The sequence below is a fragment of the Helianthus annuus genome, chromosome 8, assembly GCF_002127325.2.
Source record: "Helianthus annuus cultivar XRQ/B chromosome 8, HanXRQr2.0-SUNRISE, whole genome shotgun sequence".
Taxonomy (NCBI): Eukaryota; Viridiplantae; Streptophyta; class Magnoliopsida; order Asterales; family Asteraceae; genus Helianthus; species Helianthus annuus.
The window spans coordinates 112,392,324-112,415,187 of NC_035440.2; the positions used below are offsets into that span (position 1 = coordinate 112,392,324).

General features: G+C 39.6%; 4 protein-coding genes across 4 annotated transcripts; all 4 read right to left on the reverse strand.

The window, feature by feature from the left end:
• Positions 1 to 4,653: 4,653 nt before the first annotated feature.
• LOC110870532 lies at positions 4,654 to 5,256 on the reverse strand. The gene has a single exon (XM_022119712.1). It carries the CDS (start codon positions 5,254 to 5,256, stop codon positions 4,654 to 4,656), a length of 603 nt encoding a protein of 200 aa, XP_021975404.1.
• A 310-nt stretch (positions 5,257 to 5,566) lies between these two features.
• LOC110870533 lies at positions 5,567 to 7,096 on the reverse strand. The gene has a single exon (XM_022119713.1). It carries the CDS (start codon positions 7,094 to 7,096, stop codon positions 5,567 to 5,569), a length of 1,530 nt encoding a protein of 509 aa, XP_021975405.1.
• Positions 7,097 to 14,709: 7,613 nt separating this feature from the next.
• LOC110873680 lies at positions 14,710 to 17,075 on the reverse strand. Its single transcript, XM_022122672.2, has 2 exons — positions 16,815 to 17,075; positions 14,710 to 15,139 (listed from the first exon to the last, which is right to left on the reverse strand). The coding sequence occupies exons 1-2, from the start codon at positions 16,990 to 16,992 to the stop codon at positions 14,886 to 14,888; spliced, it is 432 nt and encodes a 143-aa protein (XP_021978364.1). The 5' UTR covers positions 16,993 to 17,075; the 3' UTR covers positions 14,710 to 14,885.
• A 2,475-nt stretch (positions 17,076 to 19,550) lies between these two features.
• On the reverse strand, positions 19,551 to 22,471 carry LOC110873681. Its single transcript, XM_022122673.2, has 3 exons — positions 22,335 to 22,471; positions 21,990 to 22,225; positions 19,551 to 19,929 (listed from the first exon to the last, which is right to left on the reverse strand). Exons 2-3 carry the CDS (start codon positions 22,215 to 22,217, stop codon positions 19,873 to 19,875), a joined length of 285 nt encoding a protein of 94 aa, XP_021978365.1. The 5' UTR covers positions 22,218 to 22,225; positions 22,335 to 22,471; the 3' UTR covers positions 19,551 to 19,872.
• Positions 22,472 to 22,864: the final 393 nt, after the last annotated feature.

The following is a 22,864-nucleotide window of genomic DNA, read 5'->3' on the forward strand; positions in this document are numbered from 1 at the left end:
GGTGGTGGTGCTACCTCTGGTGCTGTTGGTAATCCTGAGTTTGAGAAAAGTCATGCTGATTCATGGGATACACGTAATCCTGCTTGCGACGACCTACCGCACGTTCCTCGGTGGAATCTTACTCAGGGTTCCCGGATGACTGAGTTGGATAATTGTCATGATTTTTTCTCTATGTCTCTCCCCCCTGCGGAAAGACTGTTTCAAAAGAGGCGGAATCGATTTGAGTTGCTGGACGACCATGTTCACGATGGAGTGAACTTCTTTGCCACCTCTCACGAGATTTTACGCGAGTGGCGATTGATGGGTGAAGAAACCGTTGAGTTTGAGAATGCCAAGAGGTTATTTGCGGAGGAGAGGGAGAAGTTTAATGCCGAGAAGAAAGGGTTGCAGTGGAGGGTGTCTGATGCTGAACAAAAACTTGATGAGCAAAAACAGTTGAATGTTCAGAAACAGAAAGATTGGGAGGCCGCGTGTGAGCGTACCAATGATGAGATGCGGTCTCAGCGTGATGCCATTGTTCGTTTGTCTGGTGAGAAAACGCAACTTGCTGATGAGGCTCATCAAGCGCACCTTGCTGCGGAGAAGAAAGAGAAAGAATACGTTGATCGTATTGATAAGTTGGAGGTGCTCGTGCAGCAGAAGGCGGCTGAGTGTGAGGCTGCACAGCGCCTTCTTGCTGAGAAGACGGCGGAGTGTCAAGCTTCTGAGCTTCTTGCTGAAGAGGCATCTGCTGACAGCAAGTGGTTACTTTCTCGTGGTGTGCCCTTGGTAATGTTTTGTGTTTGCTTTGTTCTTTCCTTTCTTTTTGTTTTTGTGACTTCTTTTTCATTTATTCTTCCTTTCTACGCAGCTTGCTGATCGTATTTTACATTCAACTGAACTTGCAACTTATATGTTCGAATTGGGCCAAGCGGGTTATAATAGCGGTCGTAAGTTTGGATATGCTGAAGGCAAGGCTGCAGCTATCAGCAAGGAGAAAGATTTTCATTTTGAGTTGTATAAAGAAGATTGTGATGGTGCTTATGCTGCTAAGCGCAAGGCGTTTTCGACTCTTGATTTTGCTGTCGTCCGGGCTGCGCAAAAGTTATCTCGGAAACCAGATGGGGTTGCTCTTCTGAAGAAAGCCCTTGGAGACGATGCCGATGCGGCGGGAGGAGCTGGCACCAGTCAAACTTGATGGTTGGATTCCGGCCTGTGCGCTGTGTATGGCCTTGAATGGGTGTGTAGTGTTGACTGTTTTAGACAATTTTATTTTTATTTACCTTTTGTGTGTATATGCACTTGATCTTCTTTGTTTGATGCATATTTTATCGCTTGTTTGTGTATATGCGAATTTTGTTATCGTCATAATATGTGCATGTTTAATTACTTTGATTAGGTGTCACGAATGAATTATGGCGCTGACAGGTGATGTTGTGTTACTACAACGTTTTATTCTGTCGTTTGAATGCGCGCGTTTACATGACTTACGAAGTGATCGAGTTGCAGGTTATTGTGTGGGCTCAGCTGTGTTCAGCCTTGGGAGCATTACAATGTTTAGTTACCTTGCCATCGATTTTTTCGTGTTTATGTGGGCACGAAGTTTTATTTTGGCGTTTCGTAGGCTTTGGTTGTGTTTCTGACCCGGCTGTGCACTTGGTTGTGACGAGCCATGGAGGTCTACAACGTTTCCTACGGTCGAGCCATTGATGTTTTCGTGTACGCCCAAAGTAATAAATGCAGTTGTGACAAGAAATTTGCATGAAATAAAGGTAGCCAAACACTTCTTGTATTATAGTAAATGTGTTGGTAGTACGCCCTTTACGATTACATAGTTGTTTTACATGTAGCACTTTCGGAGTTGTTGAGCGTTCCAGGTTCGTGGAACCTCTTTGTCGTTGATGGTGCACAGTTTGTAAGCTCCCTTGCCGAGTACTGCATCGATTACGTATGGGCCTTCCCATTTGGGCGCCAGTTTTCCGGGCTTTTCTGCGTTGGAAGCTTCATTGTCCCGTAGGACATAGTCTCCCGGGTTAAAAGTGCAGACTCGGACTCTGGAGTTGTAGTATTTCTCCAGCTTTGTTTTGTACTTGGCCTCGTTGATTGCTGCCAACTCCCTCCGTTCTTCTAGGAGGTCCAGGTCGATCCTCCTTTCCTCTTCATTGTTGATTAAGTTCATTGAGAGCATTCGTGGAGATGATAGCCCGATTTCTGCTGGGATGACTGCTTCAGACCCATAGACTAGGCTGAACGGTGTCTCGCCGTTGCTTGTCTTTGGCATTGTCCTATGGGCCCACAATATGCTGGGTAGTTCGTCTACCCATCCTCTTCTTTTTTCGCCTAACCTTGCTTTGATACCATCAACGATACTTTTGTTGACTGCCTCTACTTGACCATTCCCTTGCGGGTGCGCAACCGAAGAGAAGGTATGCTCGATATGTAGTTCTTTGAACCATCGTTCGAGGTCGTCTGCTGCGAAGTTAGTTCCGTTATCGGTGATAATTCTGAGAGGTAGGCCAAAGCGGCATATGATTTGCTCCCATATGAATCGCTTGACGACTGCCGATGTGGTTGATGCAAGTGCTTTCGCCTCCACCCATTTGATGAAATAGTCGACTGCGACTATTATGAATTTGACTGCCCCTGGTGCTTCTGGGAAAGGACCTACCATGTCTATGCCCCATTGTTGAAAAGGCCATGCGGTTGTGACTGGTACTAGTTCATTTTTGGGGCGCATGGTCTTGGGCGCATGTCTCTGGCAGCCACTGCACTTCCTCAACTCTTTCACAGTGTCCAGATGCATCCCGGGCCAGTAGTATCCGGCATTCATCACTTTTGCTACCACCATTCGAGGCCCGGCGTGAATGCCACAAATTCCTTCATGAACTTCCCGGATTAGGTAGTTTGCGTCTTCGGCGTCGACGCATCTTAGCAGCGGGCCGAGATACGACTTCCGGTACAGTATCCCATCTGCCATCTGATAGTGTTCTGATTTGTATTGGATCTTTCGCGCCTCGGCTTTGTTTTCGGGAAGTATCCCCGACTGCAAGTACATGATTATCGGTGTCATCCAGGACGTTGTTCCTGTCTGGATGACACTTACTTCTCTGAGTGGAACAGATGGGTTGCTCAAAACCTCTATGCGCACATCCTTTGCTAGGTGTTGAAAACTTGTTGATGCGAGCTTGCTCAGCGCGTCTGCTGGCTTGTTCTCGCTTCTGTTTATGTGATGCACCCTGTAGGAATAGAAGGTTTGTAGCAATGTTTTTGCTTGACTGAGATAGAGTGCCATGACATCCCCTTTGGCTTCGTATTGGCCGTTGATTTGCCCCGCTACCAGCATGGAGTCCACATGCGCTTCGATGTATCGGCCCCCATTTTGATTGCCAATCGTAAGCCAGCCAGGAAAGCTTCATACTCTGCTTCGTTGTTTGTGCTTTTAAAATCCAGGCGTATTGCGTATGTGAATTCATGTTTATCTGGGCTTACCAGCCTTAGCCCTGCGCCTGCGCCGTCTTCGTTAGACGCTCCATCAGTATATAACAACCATGGCTCTTCTGTTTGCTTTTTCTCGGCTTTTTCCATGGCTTTACACTCTCTTTCTTTGTCATCTGGAACTTCTGTCATGAAATCTGCCAAGACTTGGCCTTTGATTGATGGTCGTGGTCTGAAAACCACATTGTGACCTCCCAGTTCTATTGCCCATTTGGCTAGCCTTCCTGATACTTCTGGCCTTGCAAGGATGTTGCCGATGTTGTAGTTTGTTAGCACGTGGATGACGTGATTGGCAAAGTATCTGCGCAGCCGCCTTGAAGCATGAATCAGTGCAAGGACTAACTTTTCCATAATTGCATATCGGGTTTCTGGATCGGTCAAGGTTCGTGACACGTAGTAAACTGGTGTCTGGACACCTTGACGATCAACAAGCAGCACAGCTCCGACTGCCCTATCGGAAGCTGAAAGGTAAAGTACCAAAGGTTCTCCATTGTTTGGTGCGGTTAGGGTTGGCAGTTTGATGAGGCAATCTTTCATCTCGTGGAACGCGTTCTCTGCTTCCGGAGTCCACTGGAACTGGCTTTTCTTCATACAATTGCGCTAGGTTTTGATGAACGGAAAAGATTTTGCGGCATGATTAGCTAGGAAACGATTGAGCGCAGCTAGTCGTCCTGCTAACTTTTGCATGTCTTTGATGTTTGATGGTGAAGGCATCCTTTCTATGGCTTGGACTTTTTCCGGATTCACCTTAAAACCATCTTTTGTGACAATGAAGCCTAAGAACTTTCCCTCTTCCATTCCGAATGAGCACTTTGCTGGGTTCAGCTTGATACTTACGCTGCGTAGCGTGTTGAAAGTCTTTTGGTTGTTAGCCAGCATCGTGCCTTCTTCTTTGCTCATAATTACCAGATCGTCCATATACACCTCTATGTACTTGCCAATGGCATCGCTGAACGTCTCGTTCATCAATCTCTGGTAAGTCGCGCCCGCATTCTTCAAGCCGAAAGGCATCTTGGTGTAACAATACAGCCCCGTCGGCGTGCGGAACGCCGTTTTATCTTCGTCTTGGACGGCCATTTGAACCTGGTGATACCCCTTATAGCAATCAAGGAAGCATTTCCACCTGAATGTTGCCAGAGAGTCGATTTTTTCGTCTATGTCTGGTAAGGCGTAGCAGTCTCATGGGCATGCCTTATTTAGGTCTTTGTAGTCGACGCACATTCTCCAGCTGCCGTTTGGTTTCTTTACCATCACTGGGCTTGCTACCCATGTTTGGTATCTGACTTCTCTGATGATGCCTGCATTCAGTAGTTCTAGTACTTGCTCTTTCATGGCGTCATGCTTTATATCGCCTAGGTGGCGCTTGGCGTGTACCACTGGCTTTGCGTCCTCTGAGACGTTTAGACGGTGTTCCGCAATGTGCCGTGGAACACCAACCATGTCAGATGGTGTCCAGGCGAACACGTCCATATTCTCGTGTAACAATTTCTTGAGCGCTGCGCGCGTTAGTTCGGACATCGCTGGCCCTAGGGTAACTGTTTGTTCTGGGTGAGCGCTGTTCAACACCCATTTTTCTGCCTCTGCGCGTGGCGCTGGTTTACTTACTTTTGTAGGCCTCATTTCATTTGTTGCTAAGACTTCCTTGCTTGCGTATATCAGTGCGATGCCTGTTTCCGTTGGGAATCCAACGGCTGAATGTGGTGCAGAGCAAATCATACTGAAGTCTCCTTGGGATTCTCTTCCTAGGATGATGTCATGTCTTGAGTGTGCAGGCAGCACCATGAACGTGACTTCTTCTGTTCTTGAGTTTCGTCCGTCCGAAAGTAACACCGGGAATGATATCTGTCCCAGGGGAAAAACGGCTTCGTTGCAGAAACCAGTTAATGGGTAGTCTACTGGTTCCAGGCGCGCTTTGTCCTCCTGGTCAAATTGATTGAAGCATTGTTCGTATATGATATCCGCGGTGCCCCCTGGATCGATGAAAATGTAGTCTGTCTGATAATGACCAATCACTCCTGGAATAACTATTGGTCGTTTTTCCCTTGGGCCTCCTCTAACAACTGGGAAGATGACTTGCTTCTTGCGCCACGAATCATCTTGTGCGTGCTTTTTTCTTTGGTCTTCGTGGACCTCCTTGCACCATGTGGGTTTCCAACTTCCTGAGTTTTTTGTTATCTGGCCCTTCGTCTCTTCTTTGGATTTGGCGGTAGTCGCGCTTTCCGCCTTTGACCAGGTGAGTGAGCTTTCCATCTCTTAGAGCTCTTTCGATTTCTTGCTTCAAGCTAAAACAGTCGTCGGTGAGGTGACCCGTATCCTTATGGAATTCACAATAGAGATTGGGATCTTGACCCCTTTTGTTGCGCATCTGTAAGGGTGGTTTGAATTGGTGGTTTTCAGTGGCCAAGACCTCCGAAGGGGTCTTTGTTAATGGCGTCCACTGCTTATCTCTGTTTTCTTTCTTTACTTCCTTTCTGTGTGCTATCTGATGGATTGTGTGTCGCGCATCTTCTCTCGATGGGCTTCTTTCTCTATGACTGGAAGACCTCCATGACTGGCCTCTGCTTTTTCTGCCATGTCGGTCATTAGAGTTATGTGCGCGTTGACGGTGGTCATCACCGGTCAACTGTTTGTCTGTCTGTGCTATTGTCTTGGCGGCCTCAATGAAAGTTTCCCAATCTTTGGGTCCTCCGTCTCTACCTTTCACGCGCTTGATCAGGTCATCACACTTGACTGCCCTCATGAAGTGCGCGCGCATCATTTTTTCTCCCACATCTCCAATCTCCAAACATTCTTTGTTATATCTTGTGATAAAATCTTCCACGCTTTCGTGGTCTCGGCGCCATATGTTTAGACAATCTGCTGGGTCTCTGGCGTGCCTCCGCTGTTGAGAGAAGTGTGCCAGGAACTTCTCTCTGAAGTCGACCCATGATTTAATTTTTCCTGCTGGTAAGCTGTCGAACCAGACGCGCGCTGCGCCCACGAACGTTTGTGCGAACAGGTGGCACCAAGTTGGTAGGTTCCACCCACCTGTTGCTCCTGCGCCTTTGAAGACCTGGAGGTGATCATCTGGATCTGTCAGTCCATTGTATTTGCCAACGTTGTGCGGCAGCTTGGTTTTGTCTATAGCAGCTGTGGCAATCTCCCTGATGAATTTCAAATCTTCAGCCATGTCGTCTGGACGATAGCTTAAGGTATAATCATGCTCTGCCTTTGGGTTGTACCCTGCGCGCTTTGCGGGCTTGTATACTTCATGCTCTGGATGAAGTCTGCTAAACACTGTGGTTTCCCCTTTGTATGTTGGGTCGTCTTCTTCTTCATCCCATTCTGTGTTCATATTGCGCGCGCCTAAACGAGCCTGGACCGGTTTTCTTTGCACGTTGGGATTTTGCACAAAGTTGCTTTCTGTTTCGCCATAGGTATCGCGCGTGTCGTGCGCGCTTGGTCTTCTCACATTTTGGACTGGTCCTCTCTCCGGACGTAGGTTCCACGCGTTAGTCTGCTGAGTTGTATGTGTACTCAGAGACCTTGGTTGTGGAGTTACAAATGTTGACTGGTTAGCTTGTGCCTGGAGTAGAGCTTGCTGTGCGCTGAGTTGCGTATAAACTAGGTTTATGGACGCCATCTGTTCGGCATACCAGGAAGCTAGAGTTTTTCCTTCGGGTAGCCCTAAAAGTGCAGAGTAATTGAGTTGTGCTTGTTCCGATGGAGCTGAGGGGCCAGCTCCATGGCTTGGTGTCAGCACTGATGGTGGTGTTTGTTGTAACACCCCGGTCAGAGTTTGGAATGCGGCTCCGTTTGTGGTTTGACTGATGATCCTTGCTGGTGGAGTTTGGAAAGTGGGTCCAGCTGTGGTTTGGCTAACAACCCTGGATACACTCCCAAAGATAGGAGGAAAATCATTGTTCAGTTGTCCCTCTTGGATGGTTTCGTTCCTTTGACCCCTTTGGACGTGTGATGTGTCCGAAACGAGTTCAAATGAAGAAACTTCTCCGTCGACTGGGTGTGAGGGAGTTTGTTCAGCCATTTTTGATGAGTGTTTTTCAATAGGGAAAAGAGATGAGATTGGTTTTGCAAAAAGCGGATGGCGCCAATGATGAAACACCGATTAACACAAGGTTTATCGATGGGGTTATTTCGTCTGTGGGGTTCAACCTCTTTCCTTACTCGTATCAATGACTCGGGATCTGTAAAACAGTAAACACCGTTAGTCTCGTTAAGAGGGGGAGAAAGGGGGTTTCCCTCTTAACCAGGCTCCGGCGTGAGAATAAGTACTGTTCTGAGAGAAATAAACAGTGTGTGTATAGAGTGAGTATGGAGAGTAAAAGATCCTGAACCTGAATGATGAAGGGTCCTATTTATAGCCGGAGGGTGAAGAAGGAAGGAGCAGCTGTGCCAGCTGTGGGCGCGTGCCAGCTGTCCGACCAAGGAGAATATCCTCTTGGTCTGCTCTGTCACGGCAGGTGTAGTGGTACACGTGGCGTTCTTACATTTTCCCACGCTGGAGACCTCGTACTGGTATTGTCGGCTCTGCTCCCTGATTTGTCGCAGGCCTATGTGGCGTTCTGCGAGTGGTGACACGTGTTGTCCTTTATGTCGGATAGAGCATCTTTGGCGCCAGCTGTAAGTCTTCCAGAAGTTTCTAGAAGCTTCTGGATTGTTTTGCTGATGTGGACGCCTTGTATGCTCAAAGGTGGTGTGGTCCCTGCCATGTAGGCAGGGAATTGGGACCATACCTCTTCAGTTTTATGATTTTTTTACTCTTCGCTAATACAGATTATTAATAGTTACGAGTAACGATTTTCGCAAATCAAGAATTAGATGCAACATTCGTGTTTGTGTTTATGATTTTTATGTTATGTTTTATGAATATTTTAAACTCGACATTATTTGGTTTTTTCCACTGGGTTTTGATGATGCTCAAGTAATTTTTTTGCATGAATCTTTAGTTGCATGTTTACCTTTCTGATTTAGTCTGTTGGTGAGCTCGATGATGATAAAAGTTCACGCATCTTATAGAAATAGATTACTTGAAATGGATGGTGATGAGATAGGGCCGTTGCTTGGCTCGATGATGATGAAGCATAACTCATATGTGAGAAATTAGTTTCTGAATGTTGGGCTGTTACTTGGCTCGATGATGAGAATTTTCTGTCATTGGTTAATAATACAAGATATAAATTCAATCCAAAGCCATCAAAAGCCACGGTGTTTAGAGGCTGTGATGATGCATAAAATTTTGCGTGTTTATTGTTTAGGCGTCGCAAGCATTATTACTTGCAGCCGCAATGGATAACCGATACTGAGCATAAACGATATACGGTCATGTTTAGTTTCTGTTCATTTTTTGGTATTAATAATAGAGAAAGTGAATGAATAGTGTTTAATGGCATTTTTGGTATTTCGCATTTGCTTGGGGGCATTTGGGGTTTTTACATTTCATCTCTTCTTAGTGTACCTGTTGGCAGTATCTTAACATGGCTGTTGTGTGAAGGTACATGTGTTGCTACACGTCTAGAGACGGAAACGTTTTCCGTTTGGCATCCAAAGCCATCGAAGCTAGACACGGTGTTTAGAGGCTGTGATGATGTAAAAATTTGCGTTTTCGTTGTTTAGGCGTGCAAGTATTACAACTTGCAGCCACAATGGATATACCCAATTCTGAGCCTAAACGATTACGGTAGTGAGAAACTGTTTTTCGCTCGATGTAATTATGTATTAAACAACTGGATGATGCTTCTATGTTGTTTCAAAATATATGGCGAAAGGGGTATGAACCATATCATGGGATGTGTGAAACTATGGTGCATAGATCATATAGAAATGGTTGGAAAAACGGTTCTCAAATTTGGATCGAGGCCTCGAGGGGATTTTACGAAGAGGGTATCAACCAAGCAAGTCGACAAAGTTGTTTTTAAGATGAGCATTATTGCAGAATAGATTAAAGGTACAATAGTTTTTATTGTGGCCTGTAATTTATTTATGTTTGATCATAAAGATACCCTACTATCAAAACAATTATGGAAACCAATAAGCACTTCTAGCAGGGTTGATGGCATGCCAATATATGCTTGGGGCTTTTGACCGAGTAATATCGAAACAATTTTGGACGAGAACTAATATCAAAAGGTTTTCGAATTTGGCCACAACTAATATAACACGCAGCAACGAAGAAGCAAACCGACCCACACGGTTTTCTGGCCAAACGGTCTATGGTTTCGTCAACGGAATCTAGAACAAGATCGGCGATGCCTGTAAGTTTTCTTTTCCAATTTCATGTTGACTATCAAATGTCAACTTTGATTTTCTATTTTATGAAAAACCCCTATGGATAACGCTAATGTTTTTAAAGGATCTATAAGTGTGTTTCTTCATTCAATGAAGTACTTAACATCATGTGTTGAATATCAATTTCAGAGTTTGATGACATGAGATTGCAAACCACATTCGTTGCTTTGATCATATCAGTTTATGGAGATCAGTTAATGGTTCGTTGCACTAGCACCCTTACAATTATTTAGCAAAATGTTTTACAGGCCATGTACTATTAAGTATTATTAAAAGCACAAAAATACCAAGGTTCATTTATTGAATTGTTAAGTATTACACTTTCTATTTTTAGCTGGATATGTAGTATTAATTTGGTGCTTTATAGATAATACAAACCACTAAATAACAAGGAAAAAAACGTATTGTAAATCGCGCAGCGCGCGACGATGACAAACACAGTTAACTTAATTTGTTAAAAATCAATTTAAAAAAAACAGTTATTCATTTTATAGTTTTTTATCGATGAAAAACACGTATCGATATCCTTATCCTTTGGTTGCTATACTGCGTCCAAGTACCATGATGAACCGATACCAGCACAAATATTCGTTTCTATGATTTGGATCGATGTAAAACATGTGTCGGTATCCTTTTGGGCATATTGATTTTTTTCTCTTTTGATTATGATAGCGAGTATATAACAAACTAAACCGATAGCAATCAAATTTCCCCCACGAAGCGTGAGAGAATCCCACTTCTCCCACTAGTTAGCAACAAATTAGTTTTAGGCATGATGAAAGACGGTATTAAATAGCTTTTGGTTTTCTTTTTACATTTAAATCGTGTTTGATCGAAAGAAAAGATCGAACATGTGACATCACAATGTTTAGGAAGAAATGAAACTGCGGCTTGTGGCTGGGTGTCGTGATTGCATGTAGTCACATACAAAAATGAAGAGAAAAAGAGGTCAAACATTAATGACGTCACCACCAGCAATGCACCATGTTGATGAAACTGTCACCAAAAACGCAAACACCAAGGTGACCAAGCGTGAGAAAAAGGAGCACCGCCACGACAAACGCATTGTGAATTTCAACAAAAGATGGCGAACCTCTTCTTTCTCCTCCTTGATCACAAACGTACTATTGGCGATCCTCCTTGGCCATGAATGATGGTGGTGTTTGTGGTTTTGGTGCCAGTTACACCACCATGGTAGAATCGCTAGTAGTGAAGTCATGAATGTTTGACCTCTCACCCTATCAACCTATTGCTGCTCCAATTTTCTTGCAATAAATCTTCGCCTGTGAACATATCAAATGTGTTACAATGTATACAATAAAATAACAACTCAATCAAGAATCAATGTGATTGATTTAGGTCAAACGATGCAAATGGGAATGTCAATTTTGAAAAGTGCAACTACTATACAAAAGAGAACCCATGCTTAAATCTTAATCACTTATTCAACAACGGATGTAGGTTTTAGATTTTTTCTAAGGAACACCTTTCATCGAAAGTTCAAATTAATTAAGTTTAACATGAAGTCAATAAATATCAAAAAAAAAAAATTAAGTTTAACATATAATTACCAATTAAGAATTATCATAAAGTCAATAATAAAGATGAAATAAGAAATCAATGAATTCTCCTCAAAGCGTACACATGCATACATATATTTGACCACAACTGATGACAAAACATAATTCATGCAAAATCAACGACTGTAAGTAACACCTTTCATCCTATACCAAACAAACTTAATAAGATTTTACATATTTAATAACTATATGAGTAATTAAATATAATAATGTACCTGTGTTCTTCTGGAGTATATTTCTTCCTCTCAATTTTTATCATGAAAGGGCAATTGAAGCGTATGAGTTTGAGGATATTAACTACTTGCTACTCCTTATATGCAAAAACTAATGCAACACTTTTATAATCGAATAATATTTCGTTTTTCAAATATTTCATAATTATAAAGATATGATTATGATAGAAAGGATCATATTTATTATTAACCTAACTGATTTACTCTAATTACGCAAAGGTATATAATAAAGAAATATCCTTCACATAAAATGTAACTAATGTATAGGGCTGTTCACGAGCCGAACCGAACCGATCAGACCTTTGCTCGTGCTCGGTTCGTTTACATACCGATCCGAACCGAACCGAGCGTTTTTTCAACCGAGCCAAAGTCGAGCGAGCGTCTTTCAATCTGAGCATTTTTCGAACGAACGTCGAGCGAGTATCGAGCGTCGCAGAATAAACAAGGAAAGTGACGATGGGAATGCTAGTTATTAGAATAAAGTGCAGTTTTCGTCCCTGATGTTTCGTCCAATAGAACACAAGTAAAAATTTAACAAATAATAAGGAATACAAAAACACTCAACTAGTTCTATCGAGATTAACTAAGCGAGAAGATAAATCGTCGACCGATTGAAACATACCCTTATTCTATCGGAAGTTTGAAATTGAATGAATCGATTGAAGCAAAACCCTGACGAGTTGGCGTCTTGGCCAGTGGCAATGGAGAAATCGAATAACGATGGCCAATGGGGGGTTTTGATTAGGGTCTTGCACTTCTGAATCAAATGGCGGGCTGAGACTTGAGTATTGATAGACACTTCACATTTTAGTATTGGATAATGGACTACTGGTATTGGATTTCAATTCTATTTACCTAAATGAGCTTTATTTGGATTTTGGACCAAACATTGTTAATATTGGTCTCTAGTCATTTCATTAAAAGTGATACACACACAAACACAAATATATGTGTATATATATATATATATTAAAAAATAAATCGAGCCAACCGAGCCGAACCGAACCGAGCGGACCTTTGCTCATGCTCGGTTCGCTTACAAACCGAATCGAACCGATCCGAACCGAGCATTTTTTTAATCGAGCTGAATCGAACGAGCAAATTCCGAGCATTTTCCGAACGAGCGTCGAGCGCCGAGCAATTTGAACAGCCCTACTAATGTAGAATATTTTTGGTATTTATAATCGGTCATCTAACGAGAAATATGAATAAATCAACTGATATTAAATAACTTATGAAAATTTATACAAACTATTTCCAAAATGAAAATAAATAAAGAAAGAATATGACTTTAGCTTATCATTAAAAAGTTGTGGACCGGATCAATCGACCCATCTGACCCGAGTCAAACCCGGTTGAAATTGAATACATGCTTCATCCTTTCATTGTAGGTAAACTATAGTTTTAGTGACGTGTTTAACGTAACCAATGATGAAAACACATAAAACATTATCTAATAATTATGAATCCTAACAACATCAAGTAATTAACCTTAAGTTTTAGGTAAGTAGTTGCCCGGTATCATATTAGAACAAGTTTTGTTTTCCCGTGCAACGGCATCATGGTAAAACTTGCATGCATCCCTTGACCGACATTGAAAGGCACACAACTTGTTGCATGACATGTCTTGTCAACATGCGAACGTGATTGTGTCATCTTTTCTTCTTTGTTTTTTTTTTTGAATGGCAAAACTTCTATATATTGATATAGAGCCCAGCAAGAAACTAAACTGGAAAAAAAAAAGACCGGAAAACAAAGCAAAACGCTAACAAGGTTACAATAAGTCATAAACGTCAAAATCTATCCAGTGGTCCTATGTAAGGGATGGGATTTTTGCTCTATGACATATCCATACGAAAGCATCTCCTTAATCGCATCAACCGTTTTCTGAACCGGAATAAAAAAGTCCCCGAAGACCTTTTTATTCCGCTCTATCCAAATCCTCCACACCATCACAACAATGTGAACAATCTTCTTCCAGCGTTGCAACCCCGGGCACGAGTGAAAGCCGTTAAAAATGGCAGCAAGCGAGTTAAGGTTTGGGCCCATCGGCACTTTTATCCACCTAAAACCCGCCACCAAATGGCTTTTGCAAAGAGGCAATTAGATGGAATGTATATACCCATTTTTTCTTTTGACCATTACTGTCAAGAACCCAGATTTTCTTCCTCCAGTTTTTCTGTCGAATATTATTACTAAAAATTCAGGTAGCCACGAGAAGATTGTAGTTCTTCGTAGGGGACACTCGACAATGGTTTTGGCAGTGACACAATGGATATGGTCGTAAACCCTTTTGTTTCGACACAAAAAGAGAATATGGATTCGTGGAGACCCATTGATTTTCAGGTTGGATCCAACCCGAAGGGGGTGGTTTGCGTTTTTCAGCATAACACAACTCTAGTTGGTTTGGGTCTGAGTTCTGACCCACGTGTTGACTCGCATAACTGCTACAGTGGAATTGATCCGCGAATTCATAGACTTAAGGGCTTTGGCCCATCCAAAAGAATAAAAAGTATATAAAATAATTATCTTCAAACGATACAACTTGATGCGGGTCAATCCACAATCCCGCTAGTAGACCCAAACACGATCAGTTAGGTAAATGTGTATGCAAGTTCAATTCGAAAATGTCCTCAACTGTTTATACTTGGCCCAAATCCACGCATTGTCGTGACAGATATTTACACTTCTATTCATCAGCAATTTAAATACATCTAAAATCAAAATGGAGCACATACAGAACAGACCAACCATTAACTTATCATAAACCATATGGATATAATTTAAAAAAAAAAAAAAAAAAGATGCAGATAAGGTTTCCTTTATGGGGAACTATGTATCACAATGCCAGTAACCCGTGCTTGTGTTCGGAGAGACTTTGGCTTAAAAGTTAAAAAATGAACGCCCAAACCTTAAATGAGTGATATTTACCGTCACCTATGACCTAACTTAGGTATAGGTTGTAACGCCTACCCTTGTATCTTAGCATCTATTAACAGTGACATTTAACGTTGTAGCTCTTTTGTAGTTAACGATCGTTGGTAGGTAGAGTACCCCTAAACCCTAATTCTAGACCACTGCGCACATGAAACCCTCAGTGATGTTAATTTAGGTACAAGTCTATCCAATATAGCGTCTAGTGAAACGAAAATTGAGATACCACATATTAACATACAGATAGAAAGTATTAGCGTTTATTCCACACCAGATGCAACTTAAAACAACAAAACTGCGAAAGGCACAAGTATTTTACAATCTAATACCTTATACCTGTAACATCATATGTATTTTACAACCCCATATCAAGCTCACTTCATAAGCGCGATCGAATGAAGATCTTTTTGGGATCAGTTTTTGCAGCAGCGGAATTTTCATTGGATTCATCTGGATCCTCCTTACAAGGATCCAAATCATTGGCACATAAGATCGAATCTTCATCGTCAAGTCTTATAATATGCAAATCTTCCTGCATTTTCTCCATTCGAGCTTGCATCTCTTCCATCATTAATGTATGTCGACGAATATCATGCAGATTTGCAGGTTCTAGAGAAGATTGATCCTTCAACCCTTCACATAACCAAATGAGAATGATCAATGATTTGAAAACCAAATATGAACCATATGAAAGACCTGAAAGTGATACGCGAAACAACCTGTAGAAAACCTAAATGTGAAATTTGATTGCTGAATCAAATTGTTGACAGATCCTAAATTCACTTTCCTAAACACGATCTTATACAAGCACACAACAAACAAAACAAAGCCAAGAGCTATTATTTCTGCAAAACCTAGAATTGAAATTCAAATATTCAACAGGTGAATCGGATTTTTGAATAATCCTTTAATTTCACTTTCCTAAACACAATGGAATACGAACACACAAGATATAAAATAAGGTCAGGGGCTCTAATTTCTGTATAACTTAAAATTAAATTCGATCAGCGAATCAAATTGTTGACACTAATTTCACTTCCCTAAACTCAGTTGAATCGAACTCTAACATCTGTAAAACCTAAAACTGAAATTCGATCTTTGAATTGAATTGTTGGCAGATCCTAATTTCACTTTCTTAAAACACAAATGAATACAAACACATAAGAAGAAAAACAGAGACAGGAGTTCTAACTACTGTAAAACCTAAAATTGTAATTCAATCGGTGAACCTAGTTGTTGACTAATCCTAATTTCGCTTTCCTAAACACAACTGAATACGAACAAATAAGAAGAAAAACAGAGTAAGGAGCTCTCATTTTTGTGAAACCTAAAATTAAAAGTCCATCGGGGAACGAATTGTTGACTAAGTTGTCTAAGTATCCGAATTTCACGTTCCTAAACACAACTGAATACGAACATATAAAATATAAAACAGAGTCACGAACTCTGTAAAACCTCATATTGTAATTCGATCAGTGAATCTAATAGTTGACTAATCCTAATTTCTTTCCTAAACACAACTGAATACGAACACACAAACCGAAACTCGATCAGTGCATCAAATGGTTGACTTATCCTACTTTCACTTTACTAATCACAATTGAATACGAACACACAAAAAGAAAAACAAAGCCAATAGTTTTAATTTCTGTAAAACCTAATTTAAAACTCAACCGATGATTCAAATTGTTAACTAATCCTAATTTCATTTTTCTAAACACAGATTGATACGAACACACAAGAAAAACAGAGTCAGGACCTCTTACTTCTGTAAAACCTAAGATTAAAATTCAAACAACGAATTATATTCGCTTACTGATCCTAATTCCACTTTCCTAAAAACAACTGAATACGAACATACAAGAAGAAACACATGATCAGGAGCTCTAATTTCTGTACAACCTAAAATTAAAATCAGATCAGTAAATCAAATTGTTGACTAATCCTAATTTCACTTTCCAAAACACGAAGAAAAACGGAGTCAGGACCTCTAATTCCTGTAAAACCTAAAACTGAAATTCAATTGTCGAATAATCCTAATTTCACTTTCAGAAACACAACACATAAAAACAGATTCAATTGTTGAATAATCCTAATTTCCTTAGAACCTATGATTAAAATTTGATCAATGAAACATACAGAGTCAGGAGCTCTAATTTCTGTAAAACCTAAAACTAGAACTCAATCAGTTAATCAAACACAAACAAAACAAAACAAAATCACAACCTCTAGCTTCCGTAACCCTAGCAATTCGATACAGTATCATGAAGCGTTAAGAATGATAGAACCTTATAGACGAAAACCTAACCTTTGAGAGGATCATAAACAGCAGAATCAACAGCAAACTTGCCAAAACCGGTTAGAACACGGCTTATCGTCTCTCTGCGAACCGGATCCGGCAACTCGACAGGCGGTTTTCGTGAATCGGAGGAGTTCCGGTTGATAAACCGGGCGGCGACCGATCTGAGGTCGTTCCAGATACCCATGGTGTTGTTGGTGGTTCTGGCTCGCTATCTATCCACCGTCAGTGGTTAAGATTATTATTATTTATTATTATTACAAGTCACAAGCAGTCTGGGTTTTTATATAAAAACTTTGAAAGATAAGTTTGTAAAAAAGTTATAAAATGTTGAAACGTGTAGGGTTAAATGTTTATAAAAAAAGACAAGGTAAGTTTTAAGACGGATGTTGTTACTTGAATTACTAGGACTTTTTTTATGTTTGGTTTTTAAGACTCGTGTTGCGTTTTGATATGTTTTATCTGGAAAAAATGATACGTGATGCTCGTAAATTACGTGTGCAAGACGTCTATTAAAAAGTAATAATGTTATCTATAGGTAACATTTTAAGTCTATTAAAAAGGTAATAACGTTATTTATAGGTAACTAGCAATAACATCCGTCCGCGTTACGGCGCGGTATATCGCAGACATCGAATGGATTAGTCCAAATGTCATGTGATGCGTTAACCATATGAAAACACGTGTTTCGACGTATCTTATTGAACTTAATGTAACCTATATAAGCATTGCAATTTGATCAAACATAAAGTAAATCACATTTATACCGTACAATCATAACGTATTATATGTGAGCCGAGTCATACATGGAAAATGTAACGGGTATAATGGAAAAGCTTACACGTATAATCAAAAGAGATGAATTATAGCTTTTGATAAAATGGAAAAAAAAGAAACCACAATTTGACTTCACTCGGTTCGAAACAAATTTTACAAAACATTACCTGACTTGTTTCCTAAAAAAGTTTACGTCGAAACATACACCAACTCAAATATATACCGAAATGTACATAAAAATATGCACGTAAAAAATGTTTTTTAAACGAAAACGTATTATATTTCACCTAACTCGTTTCAAGAAACACTGTATATCGACACGTAGAGCAAATCGAATTTATACCGGTACGTAAATAAAAATATACATTTGAAAAATAGTTTTTCTTAAGTAAAGGAGGTATAACGGTAAACTCAAAACAAATTATTAGTAAAAAACTTAATAGGTTAAATACGTTTATAAAATTGTGCCAAGTAGCACTAATGTCAAACCACTACCAGCGAACACCATCAGAAGAGCTTGTAAAAATAAAAAAGTAAAACATAAGACCGAACAAAAAACATACATAAAATCGTTGAACCACTCACGCCCGTTGTGGCGTGTTAATGCGAAGCAATTAGACAAAAACGTAAAATGTAGAAAATAATAACTAAGTTGATCTAGGATCCGTGCGTTGCGACGAACTTGTCAAATGGAGAAAAATAGACGCGTTGCGACTGGTCTATCAAACGGGAAAAACATGCAAAAAAACGTTGAATCTCACATGCATGTTGCTGCGTTTTGACTCGCAAAATTTAGAACGAGACGTAAAACGAAAAACTTGTGAAAGATGAAAAGTATGAGGAGACCAAAGTTGAAAATAAAAATGTATTGGCTTTAAATTGAAAAGTTGAAAAGCTTTGGGTTAAAACTAAAAAAGCCAAAGGGGTTAAAATGTGAAAGATAAAAACAATTGGGTTGAAAGTGAAAAATACAAATTGTTTTTTTTTTTTTTTTGAAAAGCTCTCAATGCATATGTTACAAGTATATAAAGCAAAAAAATGTTTCTAATTTATAGTTTGAAAATATTTTAATTCTATTGAAAACAATGGGTTCTTAATGTGACTTGCACTGTGCAAGTGATTAAACTATTATAACATTCTTATCAGGGGTGAGATGACATATTATTATTACAAAACAAAATATTATATAATGCTAATAAATAAATGTAAAATTACATAATCACTTTCTGATGATACATAGTGAAACTCAATTTCAATAGAAGTTGGAATTTATGGCTAAGATTTGAAAAAATTACAAGGATAGTCCATGTGTGGTAAGGCTAAGATTCAATTTGATACTTAAAGTTTGAGAAATTAATACGCAATATAGATGGTTCTTTTCACCAACCATCGTTAACTTTTCTGTTAAATTTATTTAAAGTTACTATTCTACCCCTTCTAATTTAAAAACAAGAAAAAAATATATATTACCCAACCCTACACCTTCCAGCCGACCAGACCATCACTGTTCCCTCGCTCGAAACCCACCGACCACACTCTCTTTCTCCCTCACTCGAAACTTCATTGTCGTTCCCCACAGCACCGATTTGCAGGTCCTCCGAGAAAATAAATCATCATCATACTCAGTAATTCCCACCAAATAGCAAAGCTAAGGTAGGGTAGAAGGTAAGATGTAAACAGTCTTACCTCTACCCCGTAGGAATAGAGAGGTTGCTTCCAATGAGACCCCCGGCTCGAAATCCGAGAAGATAAATGAAGAAATCAAATCATATGGGGAACTTGAAGGGATAAATATGATACTTTAAAAAAGGTAAATAGTTTTGAAAATTTTCTACTACTTACTCTCACACCTACACGCGCAAGGCTAACGGTGTAGTTTCTTGTCACGGACCTGACATCCGGACCTTCAAACACAAGTGAAGTTCCGAATCAAGCGTGACAACAAGTCTTTTGTTGTAACAATTAACATCATAAAAAACCAAAAGTAACTTGTTACAAATATTATACAGCATTCACACTTCCAAACCAAACTTCCACCATATTCTACATTCACCAGCAAGTGTTGGCAATGTTCAGCCCTCCACAAGCTAAGCCATTTCGTTACCATAAAACCAAAGCCGAGTACAATATTACGAGCTGCAATTAAGTATACAAAAACTACCGAGTGTAGTAAGAACCATAACAACTGTTTATGTCAGCAAACGGTTTCTGTGTGCATGTGATTACATCGTAAGCATCGTGAGACATATTTAGCTAACTGACCAATGCTTGGCCGGCTAAACAAATATGTTCAGATTGAAAGCCCTGCAAAAAGCAACTCTAGCTCCTCATCTTGTGATACGGTCCTCTGAATTAAAAAACAAAAAGAACATCATCAGTTTATTGCATCATACAAGTTAACCTAACTCAACAAATGAAAAAAGAAATCTGAAACAGTCGAGTTAACCTATTTTCAATTACTTTTCTTTTCCAACCCTTGATTATTTTGTTATTTGATCAAACACTTAGCTTTTGAAGATCAACCATCCGTTTCTAAATACTACTGTTTTTTGAACGGCCCTTGTTTTGTGTATTAGTGTTAGTTGCATAGTTTTAAAAAACGGCTGAGGCGTGCGCCTCACGGCGCGCCTCGAGGCGAAACGCCCAAAAAACGATTCTGAGGCACGCCTCAGGGGGTTTACGTTGTACGTGCGCCTCAGAAGGGCTGAGGCGCTAAAAAGGCTGCGCCTCAGGGGTTTTTGAATTTTTGTGTCAACTTCAAGCAATTTATGTCTTTTTTATGTGTGTTTTTGATCATTTTGATGAATTTGATGATGAATTTAGTTAATATTATTATTTTTATAAGATATATATTTTTATATTTATTTTTTAATTCCGGCTCAGGCTTACGCCTCGGTTCGCCTCGAGGCTTACGCCTCGTTAGGCGAGGGGAAAACGCCTCAAAACTCGTTTCTGTTCTTTTAAACCTTGGTTAGTTGTTGAATGATTGGGTGATGTATAAATAGGAGTATTCAGCAGTTTACAGAAAACACCAAGGCCACCCAAATATCCAACAGCATTTCAAGCCGTCCACGTAAATTTGGTTTCGTTTATGTAGTTCCGGCCAAAACATTCCATATGATGAAAATGACCTTAATAATGCGAACTGAGACAAGGACTTACGGGTGTAGGGTTGATGTAAATAATTAAGTTCGCCACATTAAAAAACTTATTTTTTAATTTTGATACTTTAAAGTAAGTGGCCATTTGTTACAAGTTTTGGCGGATTTCTATCCAAACTGGCATAAACGAAACCAAAACGATACTCGGGTGGCCTGAATGCTGCTTTAAAATTTGAGTAAACTTGGTTTAAATTTTTGTGGTCTATACATGCTTTAATTATGATTCTTATGCTTCTAATGTTGACATATGAATATATGATGTTTGAGTGCTTAATTATGCATTTATATCTGTTAGGAATTTAGGATACTATATACTTAATTGTAAAATATGTAATATATTCCTGAAAATATCATATTAAAGTCTATAATTCCTGCATCTTTTACTCACATATTCAATTTCCAAAACACATTTGAAGGCTGAAGCAAAAAAGTCTAACAAAGTTGATTATGACTAGGGGTGTCAACACTCATACCGGACTTCAAAAAAAATCGAGGAAATTGAATTCGGTTTTTGGTTTAAGTTGGATTAGAGACATATTCAAATTCAAAATACGATTTCCAAATTGAGTTACAACTTACGAATTTGTAAGTTTTGAACGGAACCATAGTTGTTAGCGAATAGCGATAAGGTACCTATATGCTACATAGCGAATAGCGATAAATAGCAGGCAGCTATTTTATAAATAGCGATACATTAGATGAAAAAAAAATAAAAAACTTATATGTATATTATATCAAAATACCCTAGTATATATGCTATTTTACATGTATATTAAATATTTAACAAAAGTCTAAAATCCAGCTATCTTATAGCTATATTTAATTGATATTTATATTTAAAAAAAATAAATTGTGTCCCTATTATCGCTATCTATCGCTACAACCCTAATAGCAAGCCTAGACCTATACGCTACGTAGCGCGCTAAAGCGATCACGACGCTCACTATTGACAGCTATGAACGAAACCAAATATTCAAAATTTGAATTACATATATAGTGTCTTGTTCAAATCAACCCAAACCGAACTACGAATCTAAGTTTTTCCCCCTAATTCTATTTGCCCAAATCAACCCGAATTCGAAATTTCAAATTCAAATCACTTTTTTCCAACTCTAACCCAAATTCACCTCCAAAACATCCCATTCCCAATTCACTAAAACCGATCCTAGTAACCCGAAAACCTATCTGATAAGCGCAATTGCATCAACAGATATCACCCAAAATAAACAACTTTGTGTCCCCATACCTGAACAGACAAAAGCTGGAGAATTTTATTAAGAACCCGCATTCGATGAGTCGCATAACTGCTATGTGCAGGAAGCTGGTTCACTTTCTTGATTTCTTCATGAACTGCAGCCTTCTTCTCTTCGTTTCCCAACTGTTTCCCCCCACTTTTCATCTGCACCATACGATCATTCTGCATCGTAGGATCGTTAAACGAACCACTGCCCTGTAGAAGATTGAATCGCTCCATGCTTGAATCTGCAAAACGTGATAAATTACTAGGGTTTAAAGCGGAAATAAGAACGAGTGTTGAAAATTAGGGTTTTGAATTTGTGTTCACTTGATTAGAATTTTGAATTTTGCTCACCTGAAGGCTTCGATTTCGATTTGGCAAACCTTAGGGTTTGGTACTTTGGTGTGTTCTTGGGTGAGAGTTAAAACCCTTGAAGAAGGGGAGATGCGTTGTGATTTTTGTTTCACGCAACTCTTCCTCGCCGTTTAACCGATTATTTTACTATATGATATTATGGATTAACTAAAAATTAAATGAGTTAAATGTCATTTTAGTCCCTGCGGTTTAGGTTATTTTGTCAGTTTAGTTTAAATGTTTCATTTTTGGTCTGTGGGTTCAAAAATGTTTCACCGTTGCAATTTTAGTTCACTGGGTTAACTTTATCAATTTTTTCTGTTAACGAGAAGGGCAATTCGGTCAATTTATATGGTCGAATTGTCCTTCTAGTTAACAAAATTACATATAAAATGACCAGATTGTCATTCTCGTTAATAGAAAAAATGGATGAAGTTAACCCAATGGACTAAAATGACAACGATGAAACCTTTTTGGACCCACATGCGAAAAATAAAACCGTTGGACTAAATTAACACAATGACTCAAAC

What these genes read in the sequence shown, in the direction of transcription:
- LOC110870532 (XM_022119712.1), bottom strand. Translation starts at nt 5,256, where the DNA reads ATGGTGCTGCCTGCACACTCAAGACATGACATCATCCTAGGAAGAGAA.
- LOC110870533 (XM_022119713.1), bottom strand. Translation starts at nt 7,096, where the DNA reads ATGGCGTCCATAAACCTAGTTTATACGCAACTCAGCGCACAGCAAGCT.
- LOC110873680 (XM_022122672.2), bottom strand. Translation starts at nt 16,992, where the DNA reads ATGGGTATCTGGAACGACCTCAGATCGGTCGCCGCCCGGTTTATCAAC. An exon ending in TGTTTATGATCCTCTCAAAG is followed by an intron (nt 15,140 to 16,814) that starts GTTAGGTTTTCG and finishes GGTTATGTGAAG; the next exon opens with GGTTGAAGGATCAATCTTCT.
- LOC110873681 (XM_022122673.2), bottom strand. Translation starts at nt 22,217, where the DNA reads ATGGAGCGATTCAATCTTCTACAGGGCAGTGGTTCGTTTAACGATCCT. An exon ending in TCCAGCTTTTGTCTGTTCAG is followed by an intron (nt 19,930 to 21,989) that starts GTATGGGGACAC and finishes TTTTTAATTCAG; the next exon opens with AGGACCGTATCACAAGATGA.